The sequence below is a fragment of the Pipistrellus kuhlii genome, unplaced genomic scaffold (genome assembly GCF_014108245.1).
Source record: "Pipistrellus kuhlii isolate mPipKuh1 unplaced genomic scaffold, mPipKuh1.p scaffold_m20_p_8, whole genome shotgun sequence".
Taxonomy (NCBI): domain Eukaryota; kingdom Metazoa; phylum Chordata; class Mammalia; order Chiroptera; family Vespertilionidae; genus Pipistrellus; species Pipistrellus kuhlii.
In genome coordinates, this window is record NW_023425584.1 from 31,234,156 (window position 1) to 31,255,027 (window position 20,872).

Here is a 20,872-nt window from a genome sequence, read left to right on the forward strand (position 1 = left end):
GTTAAAATACATATGTGATATACTGATATATGCATACAGATGTTTTCATAAACACAGAAAAAAGCCTGGGATAAATATATAACAAACTCTTGAGAGGGGTAGATATTGAGAGAGGCACCTATATATGCAACAAGAAAAACCTACAAGCCAATTATGTATAAAAAATTCTATGTCCTTGACAAATACCGGTAGTATAAACACCATAATTCAAAGATTCAGGCAAAGACTTTTCGTCATGGTACAGTTTAATGAAAAACTAAAAGCAATCTAAGAAATGTAAAAAAATGATTCAATTATTAAAAACATTCACAACTTTTCTGCCTCTGCAGCCGCCCTGGCTCCCATGCTCGTGGCAAAGGGGGGCAAAAAAAAGAAGCAGGTTCTGAAGTTTACGCTGGACTGCACCCACCCTGTAGAAGATGGAATCACGGACGCTGCCAACTTTGAGCAGTTTCTTCAGGAGAGAATCAAAGTGAACGGAAAAGCTGGGAATCTCGGTGGAGGGGTTGTAACCATTGAGAGAAGCAAGAGTAAGATCACTGTAACGTCTGGGGTGCCTTTTTCCAAAAGGTATTTGAAATATCTCACCAAAAAATATCTGAAGAATAACCTACGGGACTGGTTGCGCGTAGCTGCTAACAGCAAAAAAGTATCTGAGTTACTTCCAGATAAATCAGGATGAAGAGGAGGAGGAAGATGAGGATTAAAGCTCATTTATCTGGCAAATTTTGTATGAGTTTTTGAATAAAACTTGGGAACAACAACAACAAAAAATTCACAAAATGTTACATTTTAAGGAGAAATATTTCAGACATACAAAAAGCATAAGGATTATAAAGAGCACCCATATACCAAACACCTAGACTAAAAACATAATTTTTAATGACATGGGACTTTATGATGTTAAGTGGAAAAAAAACAAAACAATCTCAGAATACAAAATTTGAGTATAACTTCAGCTATGTAAAACAGTATGTAAAGGAGAAGAAAATACATAAAAATGTCAACAATGGTTTGGGTGCTAAGACTGTGTGTGGGTGACATTCCTATCTCTTTATACTTTGCCATGGCTAGGTTTCTACAATAAGCTGCTATCACTTTTATAATTATAAACAATTTAGTTTAAAAGTACAAAAATTTACTAGCACCATTACCTTGGGATCATGAACAAATGTATTTCCTTTGGTTCCAGGAGGGAAATCTCCAGTACAAATATATTTTAAACATTCAATAATGGTCTAAAGAAAGAGAAAATTACATTTAGTCGTAAGAGAACCACAGAATTTAATCATACCATATTCATTATAAAAATATGATTTACCATAGAGACTATAAAGGATATAATCAGATACAATTTGACATAAAACCTGCAGTAGAGGTATGATTAAGTATTAAAGAATAACTGCTGGAAGTTCCTAAAAAACTACACAATTAATAAAGTATAATAGCCCTAGTCGGTTTGGCTCAGTGGAGAGAGCATCAGCCTGTGGACTGAAAGGTCCAGGGTTGGATTCTGAAAAAGGGCACATGCCTGGGTTGCAGGCTCGATCCCCAGGAGGGGGTGTGCAGAGGCAGCCAGTCAATGATTCTCTCTCATCATTGATGTTTCCATCTCTCCCTCTCCCTTCCTCTCTGAAATCAATAAAAGTACATTTTTAAAAAGTATAATAAAATAATTATTTGGAAAAAATTCTCCATTTCCAATTAAAATAATTTAAGCTAATTTAATAACAACAAAGGCTAATTAAAAAAGCATGGTCACCATAATTAATAACAATATTGTATACGGTAACTGAAATTTGCTGAACTTAAATGTATTCACTAAAAAAGATAAATATGTGAGATGATGGATTTGTTAATTAACTACATAGGGGGAATCCTTCCACCATTAAGTATTATCAGATTACCAGATGTATACTTTAAATATCTTACAATTTTATGTGAATTATACCTTGATAAAACTGAAATTTTTAAAAAGTAAAACAAACAAACAAACAAACAAAAAACACGAATGCCTATTACATAGACCTTACTATGTGCCAGGTACTGAATTAACCACTTTTAACTAGAGTAACCTTTTAATTCTCACACTAATCCTAGGCTCTAGAAACTAATTTTTATCTCCATTTTACAAATGAGGAAACTAAGGCATAGAACATTTATGTCACTCTTGCACAATCACATAAGCTAATAAATGTTGAAGCAAAAAATTTGTATTCAGGCAGCCACTGCTCATAAACACTATACTAGTCTCCTTTACAGTAGATCACTTAACACAATGCTAGCTACATAGAAGGCATTCAACAAATATAACATTTTTGCATAAAAGTAGACAGGAGTCAGACATTCAGTTCTCAATGCTAAACCTTTCCTTTCTCTACGCTTTTAACAGAACCTCATTTACTCTTCTCCCTGTTACACTCTGCTTGTTCTCAAGCCACCCTTCCACAACACAATCCAGCCTTTTGGCTATACTTTTCCCATAACTGCTTGGCAATCCAGGGCTCAACCTAAATTTCTAAATAGCTCCACAAGTGTTTTTAAAAACCACAGTAAATAAGTTGTGCTCAAACTTATTAACTTGGTAGGAGCATCCAACAACAAAATACAGGCGTACCCCAAGATACTGCGGGGCTGGTTCCAGACCACTGCAATAAAGCAAGTCAATTTTGTTTTTGCTGGGTTTGCCTTAAATTTAAAAAACCACACACAACACGCAGCACCTGTGGAGAGCAATAAACCACGCACAGAAAAGGAGTTTTGCCAGCAGTTTTCCAATTTAATTAAGCCTCAGTGCATCTGTTTCATTTTAAAATTAAGCCATTTATTTATTTTTTGTTAATTATACTTAAACAGTCGGCATACTTGTAAACTCACGTGTTTATATTTTATAACTTTTCATGAAGTTCCTGTGTTGAGAAAACTACGAAGGGAGTGCTATGCTTGGGAGCAAGGGGTGTCAAAAAGCACGGATACAGACAAAAAGGATGCTTGCAGGACAGAGAGCCCTGGGTCTCGCGGGATTCCCAGTAAACCTGGCCCCCAGGCAGGCCTGCACATCCTTAGGATGACTCCCAACGGCGCTGACCACGCCCCACGGCCGGGGAGTCCCTCGGAGCCGAGGACGGGCACTTCCTGGGGCCCCACGAAGGGAGCCGCAGGGCCGCCTCTGGTTCGCAATCAGCATTCTGCGCCCCCGGTATTTTATTCCTGTTTCTGGACCCGTAAACCGAAGGGGGCTACTCCGCACTTACCGTCTTCCCTGCCCCATTGGGTCCAACCAAAATTGTGAGGGGAGTGAAGAAAGAGATAATTTGCTTATCTTTGTCCTCTATTCCAAAACTCCGCACGCCCAGAATGCTCATCTTTTCGATCCGGGACATGTTTGCAAATGTTTACTTCAACACCAGCGCGATTTAGCGGTGGTGAGGCAAGCAGCGCGGCGAACGCAGGCCGGCAGCTCCCGCAGGGAGCGAAGGCTCAGGCTGGAAGCCCTTCCTCCCACACCGGCCTTCTTCCCGGCTGGCGGGCCAGAGCGGGGGGGAGTCGCCCAGGGACGCCCGGAGAGACACAGAACGCCGGCCACGGGACCCCGCGGCTGTGCCCGCTCACAGATTCCCGCCTCTGCGGCCTCGCGGGTCACGTGAGCGGCCGCGGCCTACGCGCCTTTACGCCGCGGGCCGGGGGCACGCTGGGAACGCGCCGGCCCGCGCTGCGCGCGCAGCTCCGGCTTCCGGAAGCGGCACGGACCTGGCGGTGTGGGTGCTGCGTGTTTCCGGCGGCGGCAGTTCCGGCTCAGATCCCCGCTGGCGGTCCGGGCCGAATGGAGAGGCACTAACTGTAAGGAGAAACCTTGCAACGGATCACGGTTCTCAAAGTGTGGTCCCTGGAATGGAGGAGACGTGAAAACTGTTTTTCTATCCCTCGCCGGTTTGGCTCAGTAGGTAGAGCATCAGTTCGATTCCGGTCGAGAGCACATGCGGGGGTTGATCTACACTGGAGGTCGTGGAGGAGGCAGGCGATCAATAATTCATCAATAATTCTCACACACAAAAAACACAACACACCACTATTTCAATAAAAGTAGATGTTATTTACCTTTTCTACTCTCATTCGCTCACTAATGTAGTGTTTTCCAGTGATTCATCTGGCGTGTGGGGGACGCCGTCGCCATAGTAACTCACTAGTGATCATAGGGTATATAAATGGCGAATCACTATGTTGGAAACCTCAAACCAGTATAATACTGTATACAAACTATATTTTAATAAAAATAAAATCTTGAAGCTCTTTGGGGTCCTCGGTAATTTTTAAGAGTGTAGAAAGATGTTTAAGACTAAAAGTAAAATGATCCGGCATATGATGTGAAGGAAATCCACTCGTAAGTATTGACGCAAGATAGGAATTGACACCTTTCAAAAGAAGTTTCAGTTATGCAAGATGAATAATAAGAGATCTATATACCGTAGTGCTTACAGTTAATACTACAATAGATTGTATAATGGCAATTTTTTAAAAATGAGAATATTGCTTTTTGGAAACAAACTTAATGGAGGAATATGATATGCAAGGTTGTATAGACAAAATTGCAAAAACAATAATGGAAGACATTAAAATAAAAATAAAAACTTTGGACTACTGAGATAGAAAAACATAGGAAATACCCTCCAATCACATACTCCCAAGACAATCGCTTATAGAATTTAATACATAAACTAAAAAATACATCAAAGGTGCAGGTGGGGAAGGCCAGTAAATAGTGTCTTGAAGCACCAAGTGCTAAAACATGAAAGTGTCAGTTATTACAGTACATATTTTAAATTACCAACGGAACAAAACATTGAAATTTTACAATAATGCCTTATGTATATAATAATGCCTTATTATCAAATGTGATAAAACAATGACACTAGATTAAAGCCTTTTTTTATTTTAAAAAAAGTTTTTACTTTTTAATTTTTTCTTTTTACTCACTACCTAAAAATTACTAAGAGACAATAAAGTAATGAATGTTTAGCACCTCTGTTTGTCTCATTGGAGCTTTCTTAAAGTTTCTATAGAAGACTATTCAAAGTGGACCTCGCTGTTGAGTTCTTTATTTACATACCTATTTTCTGGGGTTGATTGAAAAGAGATTCTATGGTAGGACTCCAAACATGTACCGGTAAACAGTGAAGAAACTAGGAAGTCTGGTTTAATCTCTTGCCCGGTATTAATAAAAGCTCGTTTTTTAAAAATCAGGTTTACTGAAGCATAACTTGCATACAGTAAAATTCACTCTTTCCAGCATATGGTTCCATGAGTTTTGACAAATGTAAACAGATGTGTAACCACCAAAACTACTTTTCTTCCTCCCGCCAATTCCCCACCAATTTTCAGGGGTGAGAACCTTCTTTTCTGCCAATGGCCATTTCGATGTTTATAACATTATTTGAGGGCCATACAAAATTACAAAATTATGAATTAGCCTGCTATATTTGGTCAAACATTTAATTAACTTACCCCTAATGCCTTAGCAGGGCCAGACCAAATAATTTTGAGGGCCTTATATGGCCCTCCCCATCCTTTTTTTTTTTTTTTTTTTTTACTTTTTAAAAAATATTTTATTGATTTTTTTTTTTTTTTTTTTAACAGAGAGGAAGGGAGAAGGATAGAGAGTTAGAAACATTGATCAACTACTTCTTGCACACTCCCTACTGGGAATGTGCCCGCAAACTAGATACATGCCCTTGACCGGCATCAAACCTGGGACCCTTGAGTCTGCAGGCTGACACTCTATTCACTGAGCCAAACCGGTTAGGGCCCTCCCCATCCTTGGAAGATAAATACTTGGATGCCAGTAAGAAGAAAAAAACAAATCTATATTTTACTTCCCACTCTTAAGTTCTAGTTTGACGAAGAGCTAGATATTTCTGAAAACAATAAAAGAAAAATCCAGAAATGTAATTACCCTCACTTTTAAAGTAGAATTTTATACTCAAAGTATTTCTCTCTCTTTGCCTTTCTTTCGAAAAAAAGGATGAAATTAGCGATGACTGGGACAACCAGACATTGTCTCCCCCTGAAATCTTAATATGAAGTATCCAACATCACATTGTATGCAGGTTTTTTTTAAAGGTTAAACTTTAATCACACCTTTAAATTTAACTTCTAGTTCATATGAATTAGGGAGTAAGCTCATAAGGATGGAAAAGGTAAACCTGGATGTTCTGCAAAACACTAGCTCTGGTTCTCTTTGTCATTAAAACAAGGAGCTTTTAAAAGGCTTTTTTTTTTTTTTAAAGGACCGTTGCAAATGGAAAGACTTGAGTTGCATGTTACCTATATTCAGCACATGGTCCTGGAGTTGATCCTGATCTGGACATAGAGATATGAAGGGAATTTGGAGGACACATGGGGAAACTTTTTCTGAATATATACTGCAAATTAAATGCTAAAAAGAATGATTAATTTCATTATATTAGTCGTGATAATATTCTGCTAAGTATATGATCATTTTTGAGATACATATGGAAGTGTTAATGAGAGTGTCATACTTTCTGTTATTTAAAATACTTCAGAAAAAAAGTTATGAGTTAAAGGGGGGGGAAATGGATATGAGAAGGTAAATTCCATCACAAAAATTTTCAACTTTGTAACAGTAGGAACTCTAAAACTAAGGTAACTCTAGGAGGAAGGTGGGAAAGATTTGCAATAAAAATGATTAATCCTTAAAATAAAAATAACTAAAAAGGCAAATCAATTAAGTTCCCAGTTCTCAGTAAACTGCTATTGAAAAATGTTTGGTTTCACTTACATCATATTCAATGAAATGGAAATTAAACTACCATGAGATATTATCTTATACTGACTAGCGAATCTCTATATCCTTATAGTACTTTCTCATATAAATTATTTTTCTAGCGTTGGTACATCAGCTTTATTTTTATTAGTATTTTATCAGTCTATTTTTTTATCTCTTGACTTTCAACCTTTTTAAAAATAAATATTTTTTATTGACTTCAGAGAGGAAGGAAGACGGAGAGAAAGATAGAAACATCAATAATGAGAGAGAATCACTGATCGGCTGCCTCCTACATGTCTCACATAGGGAATTGAGCCTGAAACCTGGCTATATGCCCCTCCTAGTTCATAGGTTGATGCTCAACCACTGAGCAACACTGGCCTGGCATGATTTTCAACCTTTTATTTTTTTAAAATATATTTTATTAAAAAATATATATATATATATACACATATATATATATTTTTTTTATTTATTTATTAACTTTTTATAGAGAGGAAGGGACAGGGATAGAGAGTTAGAAACATCCATGGGAGAGAAACGTCCATCAACTGCCTTCTGCACACCCCCTACTGGGGATGTGCCCAAAACCAAGGTACATACCCTTGACCAGAATTGAACCTGGGACCCTTCAGTCCAGAGGCCTACACTCTATCCACTGAGCCAAACCGGTTAGGGCGATTTTCAACCTTTTAATGTCATTTTTCATGAAGTGTATCTGTTGAAAATAGCTGAAATTATTTTTAATATAATTTTATAGTATTTTCCTTTCAATAGGTGAGTTTAATCTATTTTTCAATTACTGTTGTTCCTGATAAATTTGGATATATTTCTCATATCTTTTTCTGTGCTTTTTCTTTACTTCTTTTTCTCCTTTCCTAGTTTCTGGATTGATTAAGCTTCCTTTATTCCCATGGTTTAGTCCATTGGTTTGGGACTTACACATTCAATATCTGTTATTTTAGTGGTCACTCTTAAAAATTTACATGCCTATTTTGAAGTCCAAAGTTAGTATCTTTAGCATCCTCCCAAACAATACAAGATCATAAAATGCACCATTTCTAATCACTCTATCTCCTACATGATCATTGTTTAGTGTCTGTTCCTCATTGTCTTGAAACCCCATAAATAAATTGTTCTTAACCAGCATTATTTATTTAGGTTTACTAACATATTTGTCAATCTCTTTATCACCACTTCTGGCATCATACCTTCCTTTTAGGTTCATTTCACTCATCCCATTAGCAAAATCATTAAACACTAAAGAGGCTCCAGGGAAATAAATCTATCCCACAGTGCTGATATCAGGATTAAACAAAGTTATTTTTTGAATGTGCTTTATATGTTGCGAAGCACTATAAAAATATAAGAGATTTATTTTTTGTGCATTGAATATTTTCAGAGGGGTGATCTTATAAAATGTAATAAAAGCTAAAAAAAAAATTATCACACAATTTCCCTAACATAAAGAGATATTTTAGAAATGATACAATGAACTTTTTAAAAAATATATATTTTATTGATTTTTTACAGAGAGGAAGAGAGAGGGATAGAGAGTTAGAAACATTGATGGGAGAGAGACATGGATCAGCTGCCTCTTGCACACCCCCCACTGGGGATGTGCCCGCAACCAAGGTACATGCCCTTGACCGGAATCGGAATCGAACCTGGGACCTTTCAGTCCGCAGGCCGACGCTCTATCCACTGAGCCAAACCAGTTTTGACTACAATGAACTTTTTTTAAAGTATTTTATTTTATTTTATTTTATTTTTTCAGCTAAGACAGGAGATGATTTATTGTGCACGTTACATTCAGCCACAACTGAGAACAGAACTAGTCCAGAATGTCACGGGTCCAGGGCAAAGATCCAAAAGAGACTGTTTTTGAAAGAGCAGGATGGGTCTCTCAAAAGGCGGCCGCGCATTCAGATGGCCCGTATGCATGTTCCAGGTCCCACGGAGACGTTCTAGAGTCAGCAAGCAGGCAGCCCGACAGCTTGGACCGGGCCCCTGGCCTCTGGCTTCCCCGGTGCACAGCTTGCGATTTGCTTGGACCTCTGCCTCATCTTTCTTCTTTTGCGCTTCAGCCTGCGCTTTCGCTTCTTCCTCCACTTGGCTCTCATGGCACAGCGGTTTCTAAGAAGAAGGCGCTAAGGCCGAGAGCTGGAAAGTACTTTATAAGTTGCGAAACACAGTTAAAATATAAGAGATTTATTTTTTTGTGCATTGAATATTTTCAGAGGGGTGATCTGGTAAAATGTAACAAGAGCTAAATTATTGCACACGTTCCTTAGCATAAAGAAATATTTAGAAATTATACAATATTTTAAAAATGATAAAGTTATGGAATGCTGGAAACAACCCAAATGGTGAAGTAAATTATGATACATCACTCTCATCTAATAGCAGGTAACCTTGAGAATAAACAAATAGGTACATGAAGAATTAAGCAAAAAGATAATTAAGCAAAAAGATTGCATATATTCATTGGTTTACAACTCTGTAAAGCTATCTGTGTGTTAGTAAAGATTGGAAGAAGTAATAAAAAAAAAATAAAAATAAATAAAAAAAACCACTGATAGTTGCGAGGCCAAAAGGAAGAAGTTCTGTTATTTTCCTATAGTGTTATTTACTCAATAAAAATTTATTTTAAACATATGCTTGAGGATTGAAAAGATGGGGGTTAGATTAAGATAAAAAGAAGAAAGAGATACTATCATTTTACATTTAGTCACCAAGAAAATTTTGTGGCATCATGCCCAGTAGATTGATTAAAATCGGTTCATAGAAAAGTCACTTGACCTTAAGTGACTACACAGTTAGTAAAAACCACAGGTATCAATTTTTAAAAATGAGTTGCCAATTTGGAAGGTTTTAGGGCAAAAGGATGAATGTTACTCATACCTTTTCAACATCTTTTTTTCTAAATGATGTAATTACTTATAATTCTTAATTCTGCGTACTGGTTGTTAATTTCTTTCTGTTCTCCTAAAATAATGTGGATTTTTAAAAATGCCATGGTAGTTCATATTGGCTTGGTCTCTAGCTTAACCTTAAAGTTTTGCTCTATCTTTGCATTAGGAGACCCATGACTCCTTGAATTTCTACAGTATTCATATTAGTTTGTTCAACAAATACAACCAAGTACCTGCTTATTCATTCAGTTATTTATTCAACAAGCATTAATTGAGTGCCTACAATAGGCTGGCCCTTGGGAATGAAGAGATCAATCAAATAAAATCCTTATTCTTAAGGAGCTCACAGTCTAGTGGTGAAGGCAAAGGTCCCAAGTCTATGACATTTATGGGATACAAAGTCTCTTTCATAATAATAATTTAAAAAATTATTTTTTTTCAATGTGCAATGTTATTTTTTTAATCTTCACCCAAAGACATGATTATTGATGAAAGAGAGAGAGAGAGAGAGAGAGAGAGAGAGAGAGAGAGAGAGAGAGAGAGAGAGAGAAACATTGATGTGAGGGAGAAACATTGATGGGTTGCCTTCCGTTCATGTCCTGATTGTCTCTCCCCGTCCCTGCCACCCTCTATAAAAATCAATGGAGCCCTACTGGCATGGCTCAGTGGTTGAGCATCGACCTATGAACCAGAAGGTCAGGGTTCAATTCCTGGTCAGGACACATGCCCGGGTTGCAGGCTTAATCCACGGTGTGAGCGTGCAGGAAGCAGCGGGTCAATGATTCTCTCTCATCATTAATGTTTCTCTCTCTCCCTCTCATTTAATCTCTGAAATCAATAAAAATATATTTTTAAAAATCAATGGAAAATATTCTTGGATGAGGATTAACAAAATAACAACAACAACAACAACTAGCCCTCCATTAGGGATCCACAACTATACTGTAAATCAGAGGCTGCAAAATGGTGCACTTAATGGTTTTTGAAAATATGACTTGCCAACATTTAAAAATCAGGAGATTATATGTATGATAAAGATTTCTGGCTTTGTTTGAAAAAGTTGATGATCTGCTGGGACCGGTTTGGCTCAGTGGATAGAGCGTCGGCCTGCGGACTGAAAGGTCCCGGGTTCGATTTCGGTCAAGGGCATGTACCTTGGTTGCGGACACATCCCCAGTAGGGGGTGTGCAGAAGGCAGCTGATCGATGATTCTCTCCCATCAATGTTTCTAACTCTCTATCCCTCTCTCTTCCTCTCTGTGAAAAATCAATAAAATATATTAAAAAAAAAAAAAAAAGAAAAGAAAAGAAAAGAAAAAGCTGATGATCTGGCAACATAAGGCCCTGGGTGTCACGTGGCAACAATCAGCTGGGGCTGTGTGGCACCTGCCACCTGTAGACAGGTCATACCTGCTGCAGTTTACAGGCCTTCCAAGTGTTCGAATCACCGGTGTCTAACCAAGAGTCCCAAACCTCAGCACAAACAAAACCAGACCTGCTACAGAAAGGTGCCCCTGATGTCTGACACCACTTTTATTTTTTATTTTTTTAAATATATTTTATTGATTTTTTTACAGAGAGGAAGGGAGAAGAATAGAGAGTTAGAAACATCGATGAGAGAGAGACATCAATCAGCTGCCTCTTGCACACCCTCTACTGGGGATGTGCCCGCAACCAAGGTACATGCCCTTGACTGGAATCGAACCCAAGACCTTTTCGGTCTGCAGGCCGAAGCTCTATCCATTGAGCCAAACCAGTTTCAGCGTCTGACACCACTTTTAACCTACCTGGGCAGAGCTCTAATTATATGCATGTAAAAGGCATGTCTTCCCCATAGCTGCCTCTGTTTCTCCCACAGAACTCTATCCAGCTTTGGGAAAGGGTTCTACATAGCCATTTGTGTTTGGTACCATCTGCCCTAGATGCTCAAGATCCTTCTAAAGTCAGGCTTCCAGGCAGCAATGCAGGCACACTCTGGGACCCTGACTGAAAACCTGCATTGAGGGTTTACAGCTCCACTATGTGTGCTCAGGCCTGGGAGCAGGAAGAGTGTGTTTGAGTAGTTAGGCCTCATTAGCTCCCTTCTGAAATTACAGGTCTGAGCCTGAGAGTCCTCTGCTCAGACCTGGCCCACCCAGGGTGCAAAAGGACATCCCCACCCTTGTTGGACACGAAGGAGAGGCCATGCCCGTTTATAGTGTCGTTGTGATGGATACTTTACTGGTCAACTTCACAGCATCCATAGCCCTCTGACTACATACCCACGACCCCCAATTTCTTAACACTTATATGAGTGTTAGCAATAGATGATGGGTAACCATTTCACAACCATTTCACCCCACAAAACATTTGGGTGGGATGAAAGCCCACTTCCAATTCCAGAGAGAGACAATCAGCCTATCCCATACCCCTGGCCACAGTCCAAGGGTGAACATGTATGTGCTCCTTTGTCATAAAGGGGCTGAATGCTAGGACTTCTGATTGACCAATCAGAAAAGCACAATATGCTTCCCACAGTGGGAGAGCTGTCTGAGAAGGGAATCAAGAAGAGCCACTGAGGCGAGCAAAACATAAAGGTGCCTCCACACTGGACCATTTGGTAATACGAGCTAATCAGTTCCCTGTATGGCTTCAACCAGTTTGGGTTTGGGTTTTGGTCACTGGCAACACAAAGGGTCCTCACCAGCACCCCAGTGAACACAACTTGAGCCAGCTCCGTTTTGATGATCTCTGCCCTAATCACCATCATCCCACCAGTATTTTCAATTTCATGTAAGGCAAGTCAATCTACAACTGTGATAGAATTCAGAAGACCTCAGGGGAAAAGAAAGTTCCCAATATTTGTGTATTTTAGCCTAAAATTCTATTTTCGTGGCTTATGCCATACTTCTCTCTCTCTTTTTTTTTTTCTTTTCTTTATGAATATCTTTTAAGAGGAAATTCAATCATCTGTGTTTAAGAAATGTAAATGTGGGGCAGTGATGTATCAACCCAGAGATTTCCTTTTGTATTAGAAAATGGAGTTGAAGGGGAAAAACAGGGATTTTTATTATTAAAAGATAAAAGTAAACTTGTTTTTTTTAAAGACACAAGGCATTGGAAACATTTAGTTTCACAGAATGCCATTATTAGACAGTCTCTATCTGATTGTTGGAAATTATTCATTTCCTCAAAGAGAGAGAATAAATTGGCTGGGGATACAATCTTACACAATTCACTTTCTTTGCCAAAGGCAATAGCTGAGCATTTCAGAGCCACGAGAATGCTTTTGTTTTTGACTTTTCTGGCTCTTGGAGCTGCCAACACCGGTGCCATTGCCTTAGAAAGTCCCTTGAAGAGGCTGGTGGCAGAGACCTTGACACTGCTCTCCGCTCATCGGACTCTGCTGATCGGCGAAGGGGTAATTTTCTTTTTGAGTCCCATAGCCTTTAGAAGGCATCCATAGTTCTCCGTGCGGTTAATGTTTAAAGATCTGTCCATGAAAGTATGAGTGTTAGCAATAGGTGATGGGTGACCATTTCACAATCATTTTATTACGAGATGAATGCTGGAGTGCTTTACAAATGAATATATTTCCTTTCCTTTTCAGAACCTGATGATTCCTACTCCAGGACATAAAAATGTAAGTTAAATTACGATAGCATGAATAAGTGAATTGCATATTTTAGGCTATAAAACAATAGTTATCATTGGAACTGCTTATATTCTATGTTTTGTTTTTATGCGTGTGATGTGAATGTGTGTACTCATAGATATTAGGAATGACTTTATAACAAGTAGAATCCATTAAACAAGGCCCTTTGGGGAAGTTGTCAGGTAAGAGGTGCCTCCTCATCTCCATTCAACTCTGACTATCTACTGCTTTCCTCACTTTAATGTCTTTTTGAAAGTACTAGCAACTTAGGGTAATACTTTTAGAATCTTCGTCGGTACACGTACAATGAATGCTCTATATTAACAGTCATTTTCACATTTTAAAGTGATCATGACATGTAACAGAATTGCATGCATTTGGAGTATGTCATGGTCATACTAAAATGTAAAATATATTATTTCATTAGTCTGAGTAGAACAAAATAACCAGCTAGAACTATGAAAGGAAACTCTGATATGAGGTCAATCATTATGCTTCTTAAACATTGCATTTTTGGTTAAGTACTTTATATCATCTGTAACACTCCTCGTTAGTTAAGTAAACCTCACCTACTTTTAGAAATTATATTCCAATATGAGTAGGTTCCATCTAGAAAACCAACAAGTGAAAAACTCTTTGGAAAAGGAAACTCATGTAAACACCACAAAACAAAGTCTAGCTTTTTTGGACCAGTGTTTTAGATCTTGATTTGCTTACTTATATTTTTTTAAATCTTCTTCATTTAGTACCAACTGTGTATTGAAGAAGTCTTTCAGGGGATAGACACACTGAGGAATCAAACTGCAGAAGGGAACGCCGTGGAAAAACTGTTCCAAAACTTGTCTTCAATAAAAGACTACATAGATGGCGAAAAAGTAAGTGAAAAACATTTAGTAGAAACTTAAGCCTATTTGTCTGGCTGGGCCTATTTTTACAGGAATTGACAGGTTTCTACAATACCTCTTGTCTGTTCTTTTTCACAGAAAAAGTGTGAAGGGGAACGGTTGAGAGTAAAAAAGTTCCTAGACTACCTGCAAGTATTTCTTGGCGTGATAAACACTGAGTGGACAATGGAAAGTTGAGACTCAACGGGCTTGTGGTAGTGATAAAGGATGTTTTATTGCCATGAGAATGAGGGCCAACCAAGGGCAGGGCCTTCCTCTTCAGTGTAATTAAGCTTCCGAAGCAAAGTAGCAAGCATTTCAGGCGTACTGCTGCTTCACTACCTCACCTAGGAGGCAGAAAACATCAAAACAAAACAAAATATTCTAGATATATTTCAGATTCAGGAATCAGGAAAGTATTCGCTCCAGCCCAAATGGTTGTATACTTTTTTTCTTTTATCTTATTTAAATACAACATTTTGTAAAATGTCTATTAACTTAATATTATTTATGAAATCACTAAGAATGTGGAAAATTACTATTTATTTCATGTCAGGCTGTGTTCCAATAAAACAAAAATAACAACTCTGGTTCAATTTGTTGCTGGCCTTTGTCTTATTCTTGAAGTGAGCACAAGACTGTGTGAGAACAGGCTATGTGCGGAGGGAGGGCCTGCATGGGTGCTAACATGTTAGGTTGTAAAATTTGTGGGGGTGTGTGTGTAATTTATTTATTCTGTAAATTGTGATAAAATAAGGATGTAAAATATTTAAAGCCGAACTCTCTGATCATTAACCTATTAACATGGCTGCTTTGTCTGGATAACATGCTACAGGCCCCCTTAGTTGACCTTCAGAGCCTTTCTAATTGTCTTCCATGAACTTTTCTATGTCCCCAATTATATTTAGAGTGAACCTACAAATTTTATCTGCTGAATTCCCTCCCATCAATCTGTTAAAAATGCATCAAGTTTGGGGACATACATATAATATTTCCCTATATAAATACTGGTAGACAAGCAATGTATTGAAAGGTATATATGTTCCATGGAGAAATGTTCTGTGCAGAAAACATTCATTGGGGAGACATTTCAGAGGAAGTGCTAGGTCTGATTCTTCCTGGGACACCCCAAGAATTTCCACCCCTTTGCCCACACTGACTCAGTACATCAGTCTTGCCCCACATAGGGAACATGGAATTATCTCCTAGGTGGTAATTCCTCTCTGTGAGCTCTCATCGTCCAGCTCAAATGCTTCCTTCTTGATTCCTTCCCTGCCTAGCCTCGCAGTATTAGTTGCTCCTTTCTCAATGTCCTGCATTACTTTGAACATTTCTCTATCAGAGTTCTTGTTTTTATATTGCAGTGTTTCCAGGTACATCTTATACATCTCTGCACATGTATCAGTCTGCATAGTCCAGGCGATGCTGCAGTAACAGATCATCTCTAAATTTTGGGATGTGTCTAAGAAACAAACTTTGGGGACACAACCTAAGTTTGTTTCTTAGTTAGTCACACAGAGTCTACTGTAGTGTGGTCCTGGGCAACCCTTCAGAGCAGTTGTCCACATCCTGGCTCTGCAATCCAGGATGTTTCCATCTTACGATGCTCAGGCAACCAGAGCAGGTGCCTGTGAAGCAATCTTCCTCCAAACAATTTTTCCCAGAGTCCAGTACAGAAGCCAAAAAATTCCACGAGACTAGCTACCTCTGAACAGAGGAACCAACGCTCAGAGCCTGGATATGGCTCCATTCCCTTCCTTCCTCTCACCACAATGCAAGATTTGCTCCTAGACAAGGTCAGCCCAGGCCCTGGCAAGCAGGCACCAGGCGGAAATGGCTCAGGTGCCTCTGATATCTGAACAAACACTGAGATGGAGCCGTCCGACTTGGCTACTTTCACGCGGGAAGACCCCGGCCCTCACCTCTATTGTATAACCGCAAAGCTTCCTGGAGGGCCTTCAGAGAACAACTTCCCCCCGCCCAGTCCAGCTCTGCCTTGCTGACAATCTAGCGGGGTTGGAGTTCAGTGAGCACTGCATTCACTTGGTAATCTGCCACGACAAACCCGCAGGCTGGGTGGCTTTGACAACAGAGCTTTATTTTCGCACGGTTCTAGCAGGGTTGGTTTCCTCTTCACGTTTCTCCGTGGCTGACAGATGGCTGCCTCCTCATTGTGTCCTCACAGGTTCTTCCCTCTGTGTGTGTGCATCCCTGGGATCTCTCTGTGTGGATTTATCTCCCTTTCTCATGAGGGTACCAGTCGGATTGGATAAGGGCCCACCCTAGAGACCACATTGTCGCATACCTCTTTAAAACCCTTATTTCCAAACACAGTCAACATGATGAGGTACTGAGGGCTAGGGCGTCAGCACGTGAATTTGGGGAGGATACAATTCCATCCATAATATACACCAAAAGGAAGCATTTCCTCAGGCACTTGGGGATGATACAGGTGTCCACCTGCATGAGGAGCAGACAGGTCGCATGTCTCCTTCTTCTCTATTTTAGGAACACACAGAGGTTAGAAAAAGCAGGTTGTGCCTCTGAAAACAAAATGCTGCTGGGCCAGCAGGGCTCGGTGATTGAGCACCGATCTATGAACCAGGAGGTCACTGTTCGATTCCCGGTCAGGACACATGCCCGGGTTGCGGACTCGATCCCCAGTGGGGGGTGTGCAGGAGGCAGCCAATCAATGATTCTCTCTCTTCGTTGCTGTTTCTATCTCTCTCTCCCTCTCCCTTCCTCTCTGAAATCAATAAAAATATTTTTCAAATGAAAAAGTGCTGACACATGTGGAAAACCAGTTCAGGAGGCCCAGGGTTTTCTGACATAGGGTAGCACGAACAGTCACACAAAGTAGCCTTGGCCAGGACCTCTGAGGCAGGGCAGGTACGCACCATGGCACCCTGGGAAGTGCCCAACCCTAGACCCAGCAGCTTCACTCCCTTGTGGGCCATAGAAATTGATCTTAAGAGCAGCCAGAAAGAAAAGATATATTGCCTACAAAGGAAATGCAGTAAGACTGACAGCTGAGGCCTCAACAGCAAAACACAGAAGACTGGTGACAGCAGAATGTTATCTCAAGGCTGAGGCGGGGAAATGGCTAACTTAGCATTCTGTGAAGAGTGAACATTTCTTTCAAAAATAAAGATGAGCCGAAATCGGTTTGGCTCAATGGATAGAGCGTCGGCCTGCGGATTGAAGGGTCCCAGGTTCGATTCCGGTCAAGGGCATGTACCTTGATTGTGGACACATCCCCAGTAGGGAGTGTGCAAGAGGCAGCTGATCGATGATTCTCTCTCATCGATGTTTCTAACTCTCTATCCCTCTCTCTTCCTCTCTATAAAAAAAATAAAAATCAATGAAATATATTTTTTTAAAATAGACTTTATTTTTAGAGCAGTTTTAGGTTCACACAAAACTGAGCAGTAACTGAGAGATTTCCCAGATGCCTCCTGCCGATACACACATAGCCTCCCTCATGATCTCTTAACACTCTGCATTAAGATGGTACATGTGTTATAATCCATGGACCTACACTGACAAGTCATTATCACCTAAGGTCCACAGTTTACATTAGGGTTCACTCCTAGTGTTGTACATTCACTCTTAGTGTTGTTCATTTCCAAAACATGGGTTTTGGAAAATATATAATGGCATGTCTCTGCCGTTATAGTATCATACAGAATAGTTTTGCTGACCTAAAATCTGTCTATGTTTCACCTATTTATTCCTTCCTCCGCCCTCCTGCCTGGACACTATTAATGTTTTTGCTATTTTCATAGTTTTGCCTTCTCCAAATATCATATCATTGGAATCATGCAGAATGTAGCTTTTTCATGTTGGTTTCTTCAGATGCACTGAAGATTCCTCCATTTTCACGGCTTGATAGCTCATTTCTTTCAACACTGAATAATATTCTATTGTGGATGTATATCACAATTTATTTGTCCATTCACCTGCTAAATGACATTATGGTTGTTTCCATGTTTTGACAATTATAAATAAAGGCACTATAAACATCCATGTGCAGGTTTTTGTGTGAATATAAGTTATTGGTTTATTGATTGTTGAAATGTTAAGGGTATGTTTCATTTTTCTAAGGAACTGACAAACCAAACTGTCTTCCAAAGTGGCTCTACCATTTGGCATTCTCATCAGCACCTCCTTGCCAACACTTGGTGTCAGCATTTTGGATTTTGGCCATTCTAATATGTGTGTAGTGACCAATATCTCCTTGTTTTAATTTGAAGTTCCATAATGACATATGATGTGGAGCAGCTTTTCATATACTTATTTGCTATCTGTATATCTTCTTTGAGGAGGTATCTGTTCATGTCTTTTGCCCATTTTTAAAGCTAAGTTAAAAACATTATCAATAAGCTCTCACTACAAGGACTTTGATAAATTGTACTCCTGGAAGGAGAAAAACCATCTCAAAAAGAATACAAGAAGGAATTACACAGTTTATAGTTTTATACAGCATGATGTTATCTTCCTCCAGAAACGCTTTACTTACTTCCGGCGTGCAATTAGGGTAAGAACAGATAATCTTAATTTAGTCTGAGATACAGCTGCTGGAAAGCTGGGTTTGCTTTTAAAAGACTGGCCTACTTTGGTTCTTAACTTAGAGTATAACTCTTCAGGAGTCCAGATGGGAAGCTTAGCAGAAACCCCTCCCAGTTGGGATCCCCGAATTCCCATTTTGTTCCTCTATACCAGTGGTCAGCAAACTCATTAGTCAGCAGAGCCAAATATCAATAGTACAACGATTGAAATTTCTTTTGAGAGCCAAAATTTTTAAACTTAAACTTCTTCTAATACCACTCCTTCAAAACAGACTCGCCCAGGCCGTGGTATTTTGAGGAAGAGCCACACTCAAGGGGCCAAAGAGCCACATGTGGCTCACGAGCCTCAGTTTGCCCACCACGGCCTGAAAACTTGCTGTATCCACCGTTCCCAACCACAGCTTTTCTCTCAGCTTCTCAACCTCCAGATCACAGCTTTCCAATCTGTAAATGCCTCAAGGCGAAAAGCTATGCCAACTGCCAGGCTTGCTTCTACGCTTTCCTTCTAAGAACTTAGTCTCTTAAGTCTTCATTGCTATGTTAGTCCTCTGATTCTTTCAAGCAGATTTTTAAAACTATTTGACAAGCTCTCCTGATTGTTCTTAACTAGAGGGCTAGTCTGTACTAGCTACTCTGCCATGGCCTGGATTGACTGTGCTGGATTTTGCAGAGACCAGGAAGGTGAGCGGAGGGACCAGCACTCCTGCATGTTCCAGCTGTGGTGGTGGCAACTGCCCAGGAGCACGGTATCGTGGTGTGTGTTGCCTTTGATGTACTATCTTGATCAGGGTTGGGATCACTTCAAGGCCTTCCACTTGAGCCTAACTTCATAGACCCCAGAACCCATGTGGAAGTTCTTCCAGGTGCTAGGAATATTTGTCCTATTTATACAGTAAAGAACTAGGAAAATAATCACAGGATATAAAAACGATTTATGTCACAGCTCCATTTGATTACTTATCCTATACAAGTCCCATTCTAACCATAAAGTCTGAGTGGCATTTAGGTTTTCCAGGTGTTAGTCCTCGTATATATCTATCTTTTTGAAAGTCTGGAAACTCCCTTTACCAGTGCATGGTTATTGTTTTGGTTTCTTTAAATATATTTTTTATTGATTTCAGAGAGGAAGAGAGAGGGAGAGAGAGATGGAAACATCAATGATGAGAGAGAATCATTGATTGGCTGCCTTCTACTGAGGATTGAGTCCACAACCCAGGCATGTGCCTTGACTGGAATCAAATCTTGAACCCACTGAGCCAAACCAGCTGGGCCAGTGCATAGTTGTTCTGATGATGGCTCTAGGTCTCTTTAATAAAGAACGGAAGAAAGTTTACTGCATGTACAAGCAGAGGCACTGTAGGATCCTCCTAGACTTCTGAACTGTGTCTGATCTGGGAAGTGGGGGAAGGACCTTATTTTCTATTGTGGTGGCTGATGTCCGGCCTCTACCCACAAGCTCTTGATTCTATCTAACTACATAGACACTCAATAGCATGTTGATGGATGAGCCATCTCTCTGCCTCTAGAAATACTTTAATGTATTAACCACCACTATACGTCCCTATGCCTTTAAAATCAAGGTTCCCTGGTTGCTACTAGAATCTTACTGCTCAAGTGTTGTTATTTTTTATTTATCAGAGTGACGTCGGTTAATGAAATTATATAGCTTTCAGGTGTACTATTTTAGAATGCATCACCTGTATATTGTATTGTGTTCACCACCCCAAGTCAAACCTCCTTCCATCACTCTTCATCCCCTCGATACCCGCTTCTCGGGTTTTTGTACTCAGATGCTCCTAACCCAGGTCTTGTGGTCCCTCCTTTCCAGATTTAACACAACTATTCTCCTCTGAAGCTCTACAAAGACCTGCCCATGGTCAGACTCTGCCACATTTTCAGTTCAGTCTTATCTGTAGCTCCAGGAGACAGGGCCTCCTTTAAGGTTTCCACAGAAGTCTTCTCACTCTCAGAGCACACCTGAACTTGGGATGAGATGACCCTGAGCCACTCATTGTCTTCGGTAAAGTCTCCAGTGCCGTCAGAAGAGTTACTGTATCCTGTAATCCTTATAATGAACATGGTTCCACA

At 39.8% G+C, this 20,872-nt stretch overlaps 3 protein-coding genes and 1 long non-coding RNA gene across 6 annotated transcripts in view; 3 read left to right on the top strand and 1 right to left on the bottom strand.

Annotated features, from left to right (window-relative positions):
- RAD50 (RAD50 double strand break repair protein) overlaps positions 1-20,872 on the bottom strand; it is a 186,442-nt gene that overhangs the window by 56,188 nt on the left and 109,382 nt on the right. The window contains exons 1-2 of one of the 3 annotated variants that reach the window (XM_036424794.2): positions 3,255-3,658; positions 1,155-1,238 (exon numbers count right to left, since the gene is read on the bottom strand). In XM_036424794.2, coding sequence (XP_036280687.1) covers positions 1,155-1,238; positions 3,255-3,383 — 213 coding nt within the window. In that variant the 5' untranslated portion in view covers positions 3,384-3,658. Of the gene's footprint in view, positions 1-1,154; positions 1,239-3,254; positions 3,659-20,872 lie in introns of those variants that run through there. The other 2 variants (XM_045576654.1, XM_045576655.1) reach the window with 2 other exon arrangements.
- LOC118711590 (60S ribosomal protein L22-like) lies at positions 314-761 on the top strand. The gene has a single exon (XM_036424805.1). The coding sequence runs from the start codon at positions 344-346 to the stop codon at positions 680-682; it is 339 nt and encodes a 112-aa protein (XP_036280698.1). The 5' UTR covers positions 314-343; the 3' UTR covers positions 683-761.
- Positions 8,805-20,166, top strand: LOC123651777. The gene is made up of 4 exons (XR_006740691.1): positions 8,805-8,916; positions 9,313-9,322; positions 16,586-16,588; positions 20,156-20,166. It is a non-coding gene; the product is annotated as an uncharacterized LOC123651777 (long non-coding RNA).
- IL5 (interleukin 5) lies at positions 12,802-14,879 on the top strand. Its single transcript, XM_036424802.2, has 4 exons — positions 12,802-13,098; positions 13,288-13,320; positions 14,079-14,207; positions 14,316-14,879. Exons 1-4 carry the CDS (start codon positions 12,961-12,963, stop codon positions 14,412-14,414), a joined length of 399 nt encoding a protein of 132 aa, XP_036280695.1. The 5' UTR covers positions 12,802-12,960; the 3' UTR covers positions 14,415-14,879.

Bases quoted from the DNA above. Each gene is read 5' to 3' on its own strand.
- LOC118711590 (XM_036424805.1), top strand. From the start codon at position 344: ATGCTCGTGGCAAAGGGGGGCAAAAAAAAGAAGCAGGTTCTGAAGTTT.
- IL5 (XM_036424802.2), top strand. From the start codon at position 12,961: ATGCTTTTGTTTTTGACTTTTCTGGCTCTTGGAGCTGCCAACACCGGT. The intron at 13,321-14,078 runs GTAAGTTAAATT...TTCTTCATTTAG, and splicing joins CTACTCCAGGACATAAAAAT to TACCAACTGTGTATTGAAGA. The intron at 14,208-14,315 runs GTAAGTGAAAAA...TCTTTTTCACAG, and splicing joins ACTACATAGATGGCGAAAAA to AAAAAGTGTGAAGGGGAACG.